General features: G+C 50.8%; 9 protein-coding genes across 9 annotated transcripts; 4 read left to right on the forward strand and 5 right to left on the reverse strand.

The window, feature by feature from the left end:
* Positions 1-535: 535 nt before the first annotated feature.
* An08g06920 (hypothetical protein) lies at positions 536-1,547 on the reverse strand (the record flags this gene model as incomplete). The annotated part of the gene is made up of 5 exons (XM_059749160.1): positions 536-952; positions 1,039-1,120; positions 1,202-1,276; positions 1,368-1,479; positions 1,541-1,547. The coding sequence occupies 5 exons, from the start codon at positions 1,545-1,547 to the stop codon at positions 536-538; spliced, it is 693 nt and encodes a 230-aa protein (XP_059604130.1).
* An 864-nt stretch (positions 1,548-2,411) lies between these two features.
* An08g06930 (hypothetical protein) lies at positions 2,412-2,851 on the reverse strand (the record flags this gene model as incomplete). Its single annotated transcript, XM_059749161.1, has 3 exons — positions 2,412-2,612; positions 2,674-2,715; positions 2,750-2,851. The coding sequence occupies 3 exons, from the start codon at positions 2,849-2,851 to the stop codon at positions 2,412-2,414; spliced, it is 345 nt and encodes a 114-aa protein (XP_059604131.1).
* A 417-nt stretch (positions 2,852-3,268) lies between these two features.
* Positions 3,269-3,742, reverse strand: An08g06940 (uncharacterized protein; the record flags this gene model as incomplete). Its single annotated transcript, XM_001392772.3, has 3 exons — positions 3,269-3,294; positions 3,354-3,629; positions 3,733-3,742. The coding sequence occupies 3 exons, from the start codon at positions 3,740-3,742 to the stop codon at positions 3,269-3,271; spliced, it is 312 nt and encodes a 103-aa protein (XP_001392809.1).
* Positions 3,743-4,067: 325 nt separating this feature from the next.
* On the reverse strand, positions 4,068-4,471 carry An08g06950 (hypothetical protein; the record flags this gene model as incomplete). The annotated part of the gene is made up of 2 exons (XM_059749162.1): positions 4,068-4,364; positions 4,430-4,471. 2 exons carry the CDS (start codon positions 4,469-4,471, stop codon positions 4,068-4,070), a joined length of 339 nt encoding a protein of 112 aa, XP_059604132.1.
* A 99-nt stretch (positions 4,472-4,570) lies between these two features.
* An08g06960 (uncharacterized protein) lies at positions 4,571-5,159 on the forward strand (the record flags this gene model as incomplete). The annotated part of the gene is made up of 3 exons (XM_001392774.3): positions 4,571-4,595; positions 4,705-4,812; positions 4,882-5,159. The coding sequence occupies 3 exons, from the start codon at positions 4,571-4,573 to the stop codon at positions 5,157-5,159; spliced, it is 411 nt and encodes a 136-aa protein (XP_001392811.1).
* Positions 5,160-9,162: 4,003 nt separating this feature from the next.
* On the reverse strand, positions 9,163-10,445 carry An08g06970 (hypothetical protein; the record flags this gene model as incomplete). Its single annotated transcript, XM_059749163.1, has 7 exons — positions 9,163-9,274; positions 9,373-9,570; positions 9,750-9,818; positions 9,867-9,961; positions 10,021-10,121; positions 10,235-10,346; positions 10,437-10,445. 7 exons carry the CDS (start codon positions 10,443-10,445, stop codon positions 9,163-9,165), a joined length of 696 nt encoding a protein of 231 aa, XP_059604133.1.
* Positions 10,446-10,503: 58 nt separating this feature from the next.
* On the forward strand, positions 10,504-12,427 carry An08g06980 (uncharacterized protein; the record flags this gene model as incomplete). The annotated part of the gene is made up of 3 exons (XM_001392776.1): positions 10,504-10,876; positions 10,932-11,186; positions 11,247-12,427. 3 exons carry the CDS (start codon positions 10,504-10,506, stop codon positions 12,425-12,427), a joined length of 1,809 nt encoding a protein of 602 aa, XP_001392813.1.
* Positions 12,428-13,335: 908 nt separating this feature from the next.
* On the forward strand, positions 13,336-14,341 carry An08g06990 (uncharacterized protein; the record flags this gene model as incomplete). Its single annotated transcript, XM_001392777.1, has 2 exons — positions 13,336-13,862; positions 13,927-14,341. 2 exons carry the CDS (start codon positions 13,336-13,338, stop codon positions 14,339-14,341), a joined length of 942 nt encoding a protein of 313 aa, XP_001392814.1.
* Positions 14,342-14,735: 394 nt separating this feature from the next.
* An08g07000 (uncharacterized protein) lies at positions 14,736-15,176 on the forward strand (the record flags this gene model as incomplete). The annotated part of the gene is made up of 1 exon (XM_059749164.1): positions 14,736-15,176. The coding sequence occupies one exon, from the start codon at positions 14,736-14,738 to the stop codon at positions 15,174-15,176; it is 441 nt and encodes a 146-aa protein (XP_059604134.1).
* Positions 15,177-15,532: the final 356 nt, after the last annotated feature.

A 15,532-nucleotide genomic window follows, 5' to 3' on the forward strand; every position in this document is an offset into this window, starting at 1 on the left:
TTTCACATGGGATAGGCCCCTGACGGTTTATTCGCGGCACCTTCGGGGGGAAACTGGACCGTGATCTCTGATACTGTGGCTTTACAATCCTGATAATGACGGCTTGGTGCATGCCGATCAGTTTGCAAGCACTTGGCCGGTCTAGTCCCTCCTGTTGCGTCATGATGATTGGTGTCTTGCGTACGCCGTCAAGTGAGAATCCGGCCAACCAGCCTTTCGCGTGTAGTAGTGGTTCGGTTCAGGCATTCGCATAAAACTTGAACTCAGTCTCAATGAATAATCGTCAACCCTTATACTTCATATGATCAGGGATGTAGACAGACATTCGTGGGTTTATTGGCGGGATCAGCAGCCGGCTGTTCTATGGCAAGTGGAATCTCGCGATTGAAGTATGGGTTAATGCACTAAATTCAAGACAAGAGACGCGGATCAATATCGTCGGAATGTTCTGACCACGAGAACTAATGACGTAGCCCTGGATATGTTTGTCGCACCAACACTTGTCCCCGTCTGTTTCATGCTTCCAGACCGTGTATCACCCAAGGCCAAACGACCGCATGGTCTGATCCGTTTTTGCAAACATGAGTTCTGTTCCCGATTTAGCATGCGCTGGCGAACGGCATCCATTTTGACCTCGCCCGGTGTGATCCACACGCGCTGCTTGATTGAAGCGTTCCGTGCTGTTTCCGGGGACTTGCGGACAGAGCACATAATAAACCTTCGGGAAACTAATTTGTCCGTATCCTGTGGTTTCTTGGAATTCATCATGGCCCTTGCTGGCTGGTAGTCGTTCCTCTTGTTTTGTGGTCGGTTTTCGCCCCATCAGCGCTGGTTCCCATTGACAAGTCCGGATTGTATTCCCCAACATCCTTTGTGTGTGGATGCGTCCGCTGTGTCTGCTCCTCGCATTTGTGGCGTTCGTGATGTTTTGGGCAGTGGCCTCTGGTCCTCTCTGGGCATAGGTAATGGGGAATGGGTAGGCGAGCGGTATATATATCCTAGTATCTTACTTGTCGGGCGCAGGCTGGTCTGCGATACAGTAGCACTGTGTTTGGCTGCTGTTCTTTGTCCCTGTCTGCCCTTGAAAGGTATATGCACTGTTGTGAGTCCCTCGGTGTGACTGCTCATGGAGTAGCGAACTTATTTTTGGTTGGCGATGGAAAGGGCGCAGTCAGCCTGGGGATTTATCGATTCATGACACCAGGAAGTGGCATCACATTGAAGATACGTTGCGTCCACATGGATGTGCCGGGGGCCCCAAGGCCTCAGACCTATCCTACCGATGTCTTGCTACCACGCGTGGTGCTGGTTCCTGGGTCGAGTGCCCTGTCGGGTCATGGGCTGCTCATCTTTGATTTCATGAGCACCCTGTGTTCATTCCTTTCATTCGGGCCATTCTCTCGGGACTGTCAGTGACGCGATAAGGTGCGTAGTAGTGTCTGTGGCCGTTAACCGGCAGGTGTTGGCATTTACTGTTGCCTGTAAACATGGCATTGAAGCATGGTATGGATAATCTATCGTCTTGATGTGATTGGCATACTCTGCATTATATTCCTTGATCGGCGGCGTATCGCACGGCGTGGTATCCATCCTCTAGGGTCATGATATAGAATTCAACGCGAGAGACGTGTCGTGACGCGTTGCTGCCCCCGTGACCGTGGTTCAATTTCTGGTAAGCGGGTGTTGTTGGCCTGGGGCAGCAGCTGGATGGATGGATACCAGGGATACAAAAGGCGACCGATCACAAGCGACAACGCGCGTTTTATTTCTGATCTGCTATAGAATCTGGTTGCCTATATAGTGTGTAGTATGATTCTAATGATTATATGTTATCATAATGCGTTTGGGTTGCGACATCAATGATTTCAAATGGCCATCAACCGGCGTTCGCAGTATAAGAGCTGCGGTTTTGAGTTGAACCCCCCTGTCGGTCGGGTCGGGGCGGGTTGGTCCCCTGGCTCGGGGTGTTTCGGTGTTTTTCGGGGGTTCAACCCCTAGCTGGGTTCAACTTGGAGGGAGCTTGATATACTGTAGGTACTAGATCACAGACTTGGAGAGCAGGACCAACGCGCTGGATTCGATTCTGTGATCTTGCTTGATGTAGAATATGAGGGTTTTATATGTACGATCTAGTCGTATCTACTGGTGTCGATTTTCGTGTGATTCTGTCACTGAATGCCGTAGACAGTCTTGATCTGCTGGTATCATGCCGCCGATGTCAATTATCGTTGATTGATCCTGCGTGATACCATGGCGATCTTATTGCTGGTCTAGGGACCAATGGGGGGCTTGTGTAATTGATTCTGTGTGATTGTCCCGTGGGTTATTATGTTGGTGTGGTTACTATGCGTCGTGTTGGTGAATAGACGTGGGTGAACTAGTATCTTGGATATATATATCGGTAGGGTAGTTCAGTATAACCTTGGGATGATAATTGTCAAAACCACAACCACCGAATGACAAACCCGCAAATACACCATCCATAACAGCCAGAACAACATACCCATCAAAAGCAAAATCAGATACAGCACGCACACATTACAAGCACCATCTGCTGCTATCAAACCGCTGGCCTCGTCGTGATGACGATGACGATAATGATAATGTGATGCCTAAGGCACCAACAAATAGCGGAACTACCGGAGAACGCGTAGCGCGTAGACTATGACACACAACATGCGAAACTCTCAAGCTGACATAGTATTGAGTCAAGTACTGTAGACTAAAGTATAGCATCCAAGATTCTTACTATCGATGGACACCCTCGTATTTGACGGACATGGCATGCACCTCCTACGCGCTCGACCACGACCGCATTGTTCGGGTATGAACAGCACGCGAGCTGCAACATACAAAAAGACACGACACCCACACCGCGAGAAAAAATGGTATAACGAAGCTACGGACGCACAATGGGAGAGATGTGATCATTTTCGACCGTTCGTATTCATATCGGATCGCGTCAAGGTCGCACGATCCTCTTTAGCCTATGGCACCAGCCGAAGCGTAAAAGGCCGCTATGATACAGAAATTCAACCACGACCACCAGCAGACCGGTAGTGGACGCGTAATAGTAAATAAAATACGACAAAGCAAACCCAGACCCATGATACTTGTAATAAAAAGATCAAGAACACCCCAACGTCCCAGTCATACCATGAACCAACCCGAAAAAGCAACCCGTCGCGTCACTGCTGCGGAAGGACAACTGACGCGCCGACCGCGCAGGATGGCTAAAAAGAAACAAGCAGGAAAATAAAAAAGGCGTTTAACCACCGAAACCGTAGAGGGTACCTGAGGAATTCCATGTTAGACGCGTTGGACACACAAAAGCCAAAACGTGTGGTACTTACGGCCCTGTCTCTTAAGAGCATAGACGACGTCGAGGGAGGTGACGGTCTTGCGCTTGGCGTGCTCAGTGTAGGTGACAGCGTCACGGATGACACCCTCAAGGAAGGTCTTGAGGACACCACGGGTCTCCTCGTAGATCATGGCAGAGATACGCTTGACACCACCACGACGAGCGAGACGACGGATAGCGGGCTTAGTGATACCCTGGATGTTGTCACGCAAGATCTTGCGGTGACGCTTGGCGCCACCCTTGCCGAGACCCTTTCCACCCTTTCCACCTGTTGAGACGCGTCAAGTCAGTCACTGTTGATCATGGAGTAGACGGCAGTGGACAATCTATCGAGATGATAGATAGCCCATGATGGGAAGTGATGAACTTACGGCCAGTCATTGTGAAGGTTGTCTAAAAAGTAAACGGAAATAGAGTTGAATTAAAGTTGAGGGTGAAGATGGTGGAGATAAGTTAAGCGTTTTAGAGTGAGGATGGATGTAAAGGGAAGAGGGCAGAGAGCATCCATGGGACGGGAGATATTTGTATAGCAGAAGGCGCGCCGCGGGGAGGGCGTTGGAATCACACGCTAGAGCGCGGATCGACCAATCAGAGCGCAGGATCCCGGCCGGCGGACTGATCTGGCGGCAACGTGACCGGGCAGGGATGATTCCGCTGGGATGAGACTGATTCCCACGGGAATGCTCCCAACCACCCAGATCAGCAATCAGAGGGTGTCAGGGACATTCCTGTCGATGGCCATGAGCATCTGCAACAGGTTGATAGGATCACATTCCGGGCCTGAGGTTGGGATCAATGTGAGGCAGGGGCAGCTTCTAGATCCGTGATCCTGGCTTCCTATTGGCTGGCGGGCATTAGGGCGCTCGCTTAGCGCTCCGAGCAGGCAGAAAGGGGACTGACCGCCTTTGGGCACTTTTGATTTTCCCAGCCAAAAGTGAGCCCCGAAATCACGGCTTATGGTGTGCTGCTTTCCGAACACTTTTTCGATCAAAGGAACGGCACGCTAAGGCCCCCTCCCTTTGCTGGCAAACCCAGATCACCACCTACCCTTTCGCTTACTACAAATACCTCTCCCCACCCGCCTCCTCCATCCTTCTTCCATCTCCTCATCCCGTCTACCCTTATCTATCAACCTCCATCAATCTTTCATCCTCAACGTCATCTTTCCATCTCTAAAACAACTAAATCCATCAAACTTAATCCACTAAGATGGCCCGCACTAAGCAGACTGCCCGTAAGTGCAACCTCACTGTCCTTTCCCCTCGTGTCGTTCGACCGCGTCATGGTCGCGACACCCGTGTCTCACATGAGGAACATCATCACTAACTATCATCTCAATATAGGTAAGTCCACTGGTGGCAAGGCTCCCCGTAAGCAGCTCGCCTCCAAGGCTGCCCGTAAGGCCGCTCCCTCCACCGGAGGTGTCAAGAAGCCTCACCGTTACAAGCCCGGTATGTATACACTCATCATTCAAAGTGGCAAATGGCCTATCCGAACAGTCAACTAACAGTCTACCAAAGGTACCGTCGCTCTGCGTGAAATCCGTCGTTACCAGAAGAGCACTGAGCTCCTGATCCGCAAGCTGCCCTTCCAGCGTCTTGTCCGTGAAATTGCTCAGGACTTCAAGTCGGATCTCCGCTTCCAGTCCTCCGCCATCGGTGCTCTTCAGGAGTCCGTCGAGGCCTACCTCGTCTCCCTCTTCGAGGACACCAACCTGTGCGCCATCCACGCCAAGCGTGTCACCATCCAGTCCAAGGACATCCAGCTTGCCCGCCGTCTCCGTGGTGAGCGCTCTTAGATTTACTTCTAATGAGTCGATTCTTTTTCTGGTTGGGAAGGCGATAACGGGGTTTCTTTTTCTTTAATTTTCATGACTACTGGCGATACATGATGGGTTTGCGAATTTTAACGGGTTTCGGCACTGGGTTTTCGTTATTTCTTGCTGCGCAATAAATAGTAGCTGCCGATTCAGCGGCTGGGTGGAATTGATCATGGGGATGCATCCGAATATGTACATTAAAGAAAGCTTTTATTCGACGTGACTTCCTTCGGGAGCGCCACCGGATGGCATAGACGCGAAATGCAGTATCTATGGAACAATCCAACCCGGTTTGAGATCGCGATGTTGTACTCTGTAGACGCGTAGAATTAGTGACACGGTCGCAGCCTGGTGCTGCCTGCCGTGGGTGGTCGCACGCTACCCCGGTCGGCTACAGTACGACGGCAGATCTACACTGCAGGGTTGGTGAGGTTGAAGACATGCTAGTTAGGAAGTACGGATACTAGTGATTTGACTTGATCTCCTTGCTGCCAGAGCCTGCGTTCGATCTACGAAGCAAACTAAGGTCTGTCAATCTGCGACCGTGAGATGCCTCCAGCAATGTAACGTCGGCGTGTGATGCTTCGATTCTTACCACCGTTTCCGTTACTTTTCCAGTCTAATCATCTACGTTCCTTATCATGATGTTGCAATTATGGAATTCCAGATTCATCTCTGATATTAGGCCATTAACAATTTCCATGGCTAACTGCAACCTTCTGAGCCAAAACTGGATGACGACAGCAAGAACGGCTGGGTGATGTGGCATTTGGTGCAGAACCAAATTTGCCTGCGAGTCACCGGGTCGCCACCGTAAGGGGTCAGTTGGTTTCTGGGTGTCTACTGGGTGATTCTAGCAGCACAACCATTCATCTAAAATCTCTATGGTAATATATCTGCATGTATAGCCTGGATGAATAATAAATAATAATTCAGATACGAATTGGCTTCTCTACATATTGGACATTTCGCGTCTACACTAGGTAGCTTGAGAGGGTGGGAGGCAGCCTACATTACGCGCCCGCCGCCGATGAGATTCCCTGTCCAAAACTTGAATGAACTGAGTGATGGTTCGCAATTCAAGGAGTAATAGCGGGTATCTGCAGCTGTCCTGGGAGAAATCACGTAGGTAGGATCTCCTCTTTTCAGTCGGCTCTATAATGGCGAATCTCTCATATGGGAATTCCCTGCGGAGGACTCCGTAGTCTGTGCATTGCCGGACCAGAGTTTTCTCCTAAGTAGGATTATTCTTTTCGGATTGCTACCTTTGCTGGACGGGCAACTTAGAAGACTCTCTCGAATATTCTTCGTACGCTGAGGCAATCACACGGCCAGACTCGTCGATTCGCCACCACGACCACCGAATCCTTTCGGGATGCCACGACCACTACCTCGTAAGTAACCCCTCCCTTACAATGCGATAAGAGGCACGGATTACCGAGCAGCAACGAATCGTTTGATATGCTAAGTTATATAGGGGCGATGAATGATGTATCGAAGCTTTAGACGACAAAGATCATCATCGGAGAATATAATTGGAAGGCCAGTGGATAGGTAGGTTGAACCCGGGCCGCCGGGTCGCGGCATCCCGTTCATCTGCAGATTCGTTGACTGGCTATCCTATACAAATATCCTTGGTACCATGGGAGGGAATTCACTATAACGGTATGGGCAATGTTGAGGTCGAAAATTTGCCTAAATATACTGTCGATTGTATTGCAACTTATCGGAGGTTACTGGATGTTCGATGTGCTTGACGCGATCACTATCGAAGCGTGTACCCTTTCAAGTAAACGGTCAGCGCGCGTGTCATTATGGGGAATAGGATAGACTTCTTGGCTCAATGATGTAAGAGAGTCCATTAGATTCTGATGATATTATCTTCTTTCCTTCATTTTCTCGGATCACGATCAGTATTCTACAGATATATGTACGTAGTAGTTCTGCACGGATGACCATGACGTTTGCTCAGGCGCATATCGGGCGGGGCGGCGGGGACGGACTTAACCCGCATCTTAGGCAATCTCGGGGGTGGGCGATAGCACGGATAATAGCGTATTTAAGTATGGCGATTCGTAACCAGAATTGTATATGTTGGCAATTTTCGACAATGGCATTCTAGTGATAGAAGAGAATACTACTACAATCTTCTCCCAATGGATTAGTGAGAGCTCAAATAGCATCGATTCATGGATTGGAATCGCTCTGCGGGCCCGTTGCGAAAATATATACAGCAGGCGCCAGATCACATCCCTCATCAGGAACTACAGTTTGAGTATTACCACTGATTCGAAAGCAAAGAGACTGGTTTCCTAATAATCCACATCAAAAACAAATACAACATTTTCTCTAACTAAATGTCATCAAACCTGTCCGTTTAGCAACTCCTAAGGCATTGTTGGAACTTCGGAGAAACCTAACATGGCACATAGTACTGGGTCGTGCCGGACCGGGGTAATATTCCCCTTGCGTGAGGCGCGCTGCTTATCCGGCACCGCTCTCTTTGACCAACGCGAACATTGATACTTCTGACCACAAGTAAGATCTGTGACTGTAGATCACAGCATTATCTTGGACACACAGAATACAGACATCTTAGGTATGTTATACTGTCCTGCATCGGCAAGGAGCCAAGTTGACTGCTTGATGTTGTTTCTCACACATCATGCTTATCTGTAGGTTGACCAGCACGTTCAATGCCAGATCAGTATCGCGATAATTAATCCTTGTCTTCGAAACATGTCGAGATTTTCAGTCAGGTATCTGATACAATATTCGATATATACATTCCGGGAATCCCCAAGCTCGGCCTGGAACTGAATAACTGTTTATAGGTAGCCTGGGAGATGGAATTGGTCTGACTTCAATGATCGACATTTTGAGTAAGATCAACAATGTTTTTGTTGCCATGACTCAAGGTCAAGTTGCGGTCACTTGAATTTAGCCGGAACGATCAGACGCTTCAGCTGAGCAATACGAACAACTTCGCGTATCGAGATATCACCGGCTATGACCGACACGCAATCGGATAATACAAACTTCGAAATCGCGCTAAGCTAGTGATCGTCCACAACTAACTCCATCACCCAAAGCCAATGACATTGTGCTATCCAAGATATTGCATCTCCGCTGGCCCAACAAGCGATGCAGATACTCGATAAATTCTACGATAGGCCCAACAAAAGAAGTACATGTTGCACAGAGAGACCGGGGCCGGAGTTTCGATTTGAGCACGGACCGCGTCTGTAACCTGGCTGCCTGAAAAAGCAACAAGACCACAGCATGAATAGATTGCCAGCGCGAGTGCCCGAAGTTGGATACATCACAATCATACACGGCGTGCGCGATCGGAGCCTGATTTAGCCCGTTGTTGGAATTGTCGCCATGTCCCGCCTCGTAACCCGTAGCACGAGAGTGGAGGATCAAATATCGGCCAATGCAATCCAATTTCAGACCAACTTATACCTGTCGCAGATTCGTCCATATCACTACTCTTATTTCCAACTTGCATGCGCCATTGAGGCTGATGCGGTTCGTACATATGGCCATGAATCTGAGTCGATTGTTCTCAGTAGTTCATCGGTCTCTTCTACCACTCATGCCAGGCATTAGTAATCCCTACTGAATGACTCGCATCTGCGTGAGACAAGATTCATCAGCTCTTCGAAGCAAACCTTAAGGGGAGTGGGTCAACGGGATGGCCGACAGATCGCAACCTCGGCAGATTTGATATGAACCTTGATTGAGTGATCAGCAACATGGACTTCGATATTTAATCATGTCCGTTAGATATTGGGGTCAATGGTGTCAACCTGTGCCTGGCGATAGTGCCAACCTCCCATGTCCAAGGATGGGGAAGCTATGCAATTTTGAAACGCTCGACTCCAAGTTAGCAAGGATTTGTTATGATTCCTTGTCTCACTACGATAAGTAGGGTGACAATAATTAATGTCGACCAGCAGACTAGCTGGTGCCTAGCTTGTCACACACCCAGACAGTCACACGGTCCACGAATGACCCTGGGATCAGACGACATCGGATACATCACCCAAACGAGCGCATGCGTTGACGCTGTGCAGATGACTGCTGCATCACTGGATTTATGCCGTCGGAATCCCTCCGCCAGCTGGGCCTGCCCGCCTTCCAATCTAGGCAGGAAGTGGTCCCATCAGGCCCGGATTGGCTTAGTGACCCATGGATCATCTGCCTTCTAGAAGCCACGCTAACCACAAAAAGGCCAATATGCGACTGTGCATAAAATCTTTGCTTATCAACCTTTTGTTTTTCTCTTGTGTGGGCGGTGAGGGCATAGAGAGTCATGAAGAAGTTAACGCCACTACGGAGTGGTAATTCTGATGATCGGCATCCTGCAGCTCCAACAATGGGCTCTCTCTGTCCGGCTCCGAACAACTTCTGCTCGGCAGTTTTTACCGTAACTCAATCTGACCTACAATCGGGCATGAGCTCGTAACTATCAGTCTTCATCGCAGTTAGCACTGTCTGTGCTACGTGGCCTGGAAACAGGGAGTCTAGAAGATGTCTAGCGATATTGTTCACTTATCTCTGAACCTCGGTAAGTTGACGAAAGACAGCTCGAGAAACTTCCTACCCAACGGGAATGACGCCCCACTATCGGACCTGGACTAATAGAGGAACGAAATTGCGAAAGAAATTATCCCGAATGACTCCTCCTGCCACGAGGTCCGCAGTTTCGCCCATGGATCCTCAGCCGCCTGGGCTGGTTCGGTCCACCTCAGCCGAGCCCGATCAATCTCGAGGCCCTCGACATGGCCTCCACCGCGAGCTAATGCGGTGCATAACTCCGGTCTAATGTACAAACATCGGCTGCATGCCCCTTTTCCGTCTCGGGTGGGCTGTGCTTCCCTGGGTCAAAGGGCCTACCGCGCAGCTCGTCTCCGTTCGCCTTGATTGAAACCGGTGCTGATCCCGAGGCTAAATGCAAACGATTAGTCGTAAGTGACGCCGCTTGGCGCTCGATGGGGGGTGGGAAGCAACAGAAATTTCGTGGACCCCATTTGATCTGTATATATAACCAGGGGTCCATCCTCGATCACCCCTATGGAGGAGACTTTTGCAACCTTGTTTTAGGGTAGTGATCAGCCTGGTTATCTTGATCTGACGTCTTCGGCCGTTTGAGATCATCCCCTACTACATCCAGACCAGCATCTTCCTAAACCTTGACATCTTTCTCGACGTCCAATTACACCTCGGCTCTCCCGCTTGTTTACTAAACACCGCAACCATTTCACCGTCACTCGTACTCATCCCCCCTCATATCGCAAGCAAACTTCGGCCCTCCCATATGGCAACCGAGAAGGGGGATAGCGGGCCCTCAGTGATTGAGGCGCCTGAGAGTCGCACAATCCCGTTCTGGCGTCTACTCACCGACCAAGGTGTAGTAACCCAGGAGATCATCGATCACCACTACCCTGGCTCTGGCACGGAAGAGGATCCTTATGCGGTAACATGGCTTCCCAATGATCCTCGCAATCCGATGCAGTTCAGCGCGGTCAAGAAATGGTCCTTCACCATGGTGATGGCCCTCGCAACCCTGGCTGTTGCTCTGGTCTCGTCAGGTTACACTGGTGGTGTCATTGAGATTGAAGAACAATTTGGAATCGGCACAGAAGTCGCAACGCTCGGTGTCTCTCTTTTCGTCCTCGGTTTCGCAGTTGGTATGTCTTTCATATACTTGTGCAATGCCCCCCGCATACAACTAACAAGTACTAGGCCCCTTGCTGTGGGCCCCTCTCAGTGAGATGTTTGGCCGGCAGGTCATCTTCTTCTTTACGTACATGGCTCTTACTGCCTTCAGCGCAGGCAGTGCCGGCTCGCAAAACACGTGGACCTTGATCATCCTCCGCTTCTTCGCTGGTTCCTTCGGATCGTCTCCCATGACCAATGCAGGTGGTGTCATTGCCGATATGTTTGCTGCCAAGGATCGTGGTATTGCCACGAGTCTGTTCGCTGCGGCTCCTTTCCTTGGTAGGCTCCACTCCTGAATGTCTCAAGTCTTATCACCTGCAGCTAACATAATCACTTTAGGTCCCGTTCTTGGCCCCATCATTGGCGGATTTCTGGGAATGAATGCGGGATGGAGATGGGTGATGGGCTTCCTCGGTGCCTTCTCTGGATTCGTCTGGATCGTTGGTTCCCTCACCGTCCCCGAGACCTATGCTCCAGTGCTTCTTCGTCGCCGCGCCGAGAGACTGAGCAAGCTCACTGGTAAGGTGTACCGGAGCAAGCTGGATATCGACCAGGGCAAGACGACGCTCAAGCAAGCATTCAAGACCGCCCTGTCCCGTCCGTGGATTTTGTTGTTCCGGGAGCCAATTGTGTTCCTGTTGTCTCTTTATATTGCCATTGTCTACGGTACCCTGTACATGTTGTTTGATGCCTACCCCATTGTTTTCGAGGAGTACCGTGGCTGGAACCAGGGAGTTGGCAGCTTGCCTTTCTTGGGAATCATGGTTGGCATGCTTGGTGCCGTCGCCTACAACATCTGGGATAACAAGCGCTATGTCCGGGTACAGGAGAAGCACGGTGGCTTTGCGCCCCCGGAGGCCCGTCTACCTCCCTGCATGGTGGCCTCTTTTGCTGTCCCGATCGGTCTCTTTTGGTTCGCATGGACTGACGCTCCATCAGTTCACTGGATGGCCAGTATCGCTGCCGGTGCTCCATTCGGCTTTGGACTGGTTCTGGTGTTCCTCAGCAACCTCTCTTACCTGATTGACACGTACACTATCTTTGCCGCGTCTGTTCTGGCGGCCAACTCAGTCATGCGGTCCATCTTCGGTGCCGTGTTCCCTCTGTTCACCACCTACATGTACGAGAACCTCGGTATCCACTGGGCTACCTGTGTCCCGGCTTTCTTGGCTGTTGCCTGTGTGCCGTTCCCCTTCCTCTTCTACAAGTACGGCCCTGCTATCCGCACTCGTTGCAAGTACGCCGCCGAGTCCGACGCGTTCATGCGCAAGATGCTGGCGCAGCTCACGAAGAAGCCTGAGCCCGAGGAGGAGGTTACGGCGGAAGAGAAATTTGACCGCACCGAGGCCCCGGCTCCTGCGGTAGAGGCTGACGACTCCGACTCTAGCACCGAAGCACACATGCCTGAGGCCCACCGCACTCAGAGCAAGGCTTCAGTTCGGACGGCCAAGCAGTCCCTCTACGAGGGCAACCCCTACGATATTGACCGGGTGCACACCCGCGAGTCATTCAAGCAATGAGTCTAGTCTCCATTTTGCGGGACCTGACTCGGCCATACGTTTATTACCGACCTTGTGAATAATCTTTAGTACTTATTACACCCTACTCCACACCTTCACCCTCGACACTTCCATATGTATATATGGGCCTGTGTCAACCCGAGATGCGAATGATGGCAAGAAGAAAAGTCTGTGAATTGTTAGATGACTTGCATGGTGATTGATATACCCAGTTTGATGTTTGCTTTGGCATTTCAGCTCGCATTAGCATGATAGATGGCGGTGATTTTTATTGAACGCATTAGGGGGTTCATACAGCCCTACCAGTGATATAATGAGATAATTGCAGTATAATTTGACAATATATAGTATGACTCTACTATTGTTTTTAAGGCTGTAAGCAATCGAATCCTTCCTTTGTAGTTAACGAAAGTTAAGCCTCCCGGATAAGTGACTCCGGGACGACCGCTATCTCCGACCGATCGGAGGGAGATAATCTCTCCCCGACCTTCGGCTACCGCGGGCTTATGCGCTGCCGACGCTGATAGCCTTCGAAACTTTTTTCCCCCCAAGGCAGTCTTAGACTAATTCGTTAATCTGTCACCTCTTCCTTTTCTTGCACATATCTACCTGATCTTCATTTTGAACGATACATCTCATCGGGCTTCTCGCTGGCTGGTGGCTAACGCAGCAAAGACGTGGCTGCTCTGCTTCGGGACTGACTAGTTAATACTTATCGCCTTGCGCCCGTCGAGTCATTAACTTATTCTCCTTGGGGGAAGTTCGTCAGCAGGACAACCTACGACTCGCCTTTTCTTCATACCCCCAACTTCTCCAAACACCGTCTTCCTTTTAGACATATTCGCTCATATCGAAAATCTATATATACATCATTACTCCTCCCTCAGCGACATCACAACCCCACCACAATGAACAACCACGCCCTCCTCATCCGCCGAATACAACCACTCCGGTCCCTGCGACGTCAACCACCACGAAGACACCTCTCCTCCACCCCCCGCAACGCTGAACCTCACCATAACCCCGTCCCTGAGAAACATCACACTCCCTCGAACAACCCACAGCCGGCTCCCACAGTGCCTGGCCCGGTCGCATCGACCACCGCCGCCCCCGGGTCGGTATCCGCATCGCGAGCACTCATCCAGAGAATCCAGGCCGGTCCGGTAGGACGAGTGGCGCGAGCGTATGCGCGCGTGCAGGAGAGACGACCCTACCGGACACAAGTGATCAGTACGATTGTGGTGTATCTGTGTGGTGATTTGGGGGCGCAGTTGTTGTTTCCGCCGGATAATGGTTCACCCCAGGATGTGCAAGCAGGTGATCAGAAGCACGAAGCAGGAAATAATGCCGGAGGAATTGGAGGAGGGTATGATCCGTGGAGGACGGTGCGCCATTTAACAGTAGGAGTGGGGAGTGCAATCCCGACGTATAAATGGTGAGTGTCGCAGTGTATGGTGGGGATGTCTATGTGATGATGGCTAATACGAAGGGAGATTTAGGTTCATGTTCCTGCACAACAACTTCAACTTCTCGTCCAAGTTCCTCTCTATCCTTACCAAGGTCTGCGTGCAACAGGCGGTGTTCACTCCCGTGTTCAATACCTATTTCTTTGGTCTGCAGTCGTTGATGACGGGCAAGTCGTTGGAGGAGACTTTTGAACGGCTCAAGGTCGCTTTGCCGACGAGTATCTCGAACAGCGTGAAGCTGTGGCCGGCTGTCACGGCTTTCAGCTTCATGTATGTGGCGCCTCAATTCCGGAGTATCTTTTCCGGAGTCATTGCTGTTGGGTGGCAGACGTATCTGAGCTGGTTGAATCAGAAGGCGGCGCGCAAGGTCGAGGCGGAAAGATTGGCGTCGGTGGAGGTGGGTGCTGGTGCTGATGCTGGGGTTGGTGCGGTCGCTATGAAGGCATAATTGCCAGATGATCTCTCTTTCTTTCCATTTTCCTTTGTGTGATTGATTTGACTCGGATATCCCTGCGATGTATGGCGGATTTGGTTTGGTATAGATATAGACTCCCTCGGTTATGGATTAGCCGGCAACCTGTTTTAGATGAGCAGTACATAGATAGACGTGAATAGAGACCACTAGCAGAGATACCCTCTCTAACGATTGAGACATCACGATAATAAAAGAAGAAATGGTAGCTTCGACTGTCACTACAATATTTATGGCCTGATAATCATATGACGTGAGAGGATCCGAGCGCCAGACCCGAACTTTGAATCTCGTCCCGACGACTTGCGCTCTTCCGTTCAACGCCATCTCCCACCGCACGCGGTATGATCCCCTCCCTCGCATTGCAGGCATGTCCTGCCCTCCACCAGCATCTCCTATAATCCCCGGCGCCTTCGATGACAGCGACGACAGCAGCAGCACCACAGACTACGGCTCCGACTTCTCCCCGGAAGAAGACGCGCTGCTGACCGACCTGCTCGCCAAGATCGCCCCGGATCGCCACGCGATTACCACCACTGCCCCAGCAGAAGCAGCAGCGCATCCACCTCCATCTCAGGTCGCACCCGTCATTCGAGACATCGAAGACCAGTATGCGGATCCCTCGAATAGCTGGGTACCTAGGGTCCTGGGGCGCGAGAAGCCTACATGGCCGCAGCGGAATTGGGCGAATCGGCCGGGTGGCGGCGGCGCAAGAGCAGCGGCGATTCCAGGCTACGGTCGTGCCGCGTCTGGTAGTTTCCCCTTCCCTATGGCTATAGTTGTTTGTGGACTGATTGGACAGTTGGGCTGACGTTGGAACTCCCTCGAAGCGTTTAGTTGAGCATCCGAATTCGACAGAAGGGCGCGAGAGAGATCGCGAACGCGAGGCAGCTCGTCATCAGGAACGGATAGAGAGGGAGAATAATGATATTAACAACAGCAATAATAATGATAATATTGAGGTGGACACAAGGTCACCTGTGGAACGATTTCGACGGCCTCCGAATAAAGCCTTCTCAGTCACGGATCTGATCTCGCCGGCGTGGTGTGAGCTACAGTATTGGTATACGCTGACCAAGTTTGGGCGCAAGCGGAGGACACCGGCGATGAAGTTGGGAAGTAATATCCACAAGACTCTTGAGGATGAGATCTACACGACCGTTCCGG

The sequence above is a fragment of the Aspergillus niger genome (genome assembly GCF_000002855.4).
Source record: "Aspergillus niger supercontig An08".
NCBI classification, from domain to species: Eukaryota; Fungi; Ascomycota; class Eurotiomycetes; order Eurotiales; family Aspergillaceae; genus Aspergillus; species Aspergillus niger.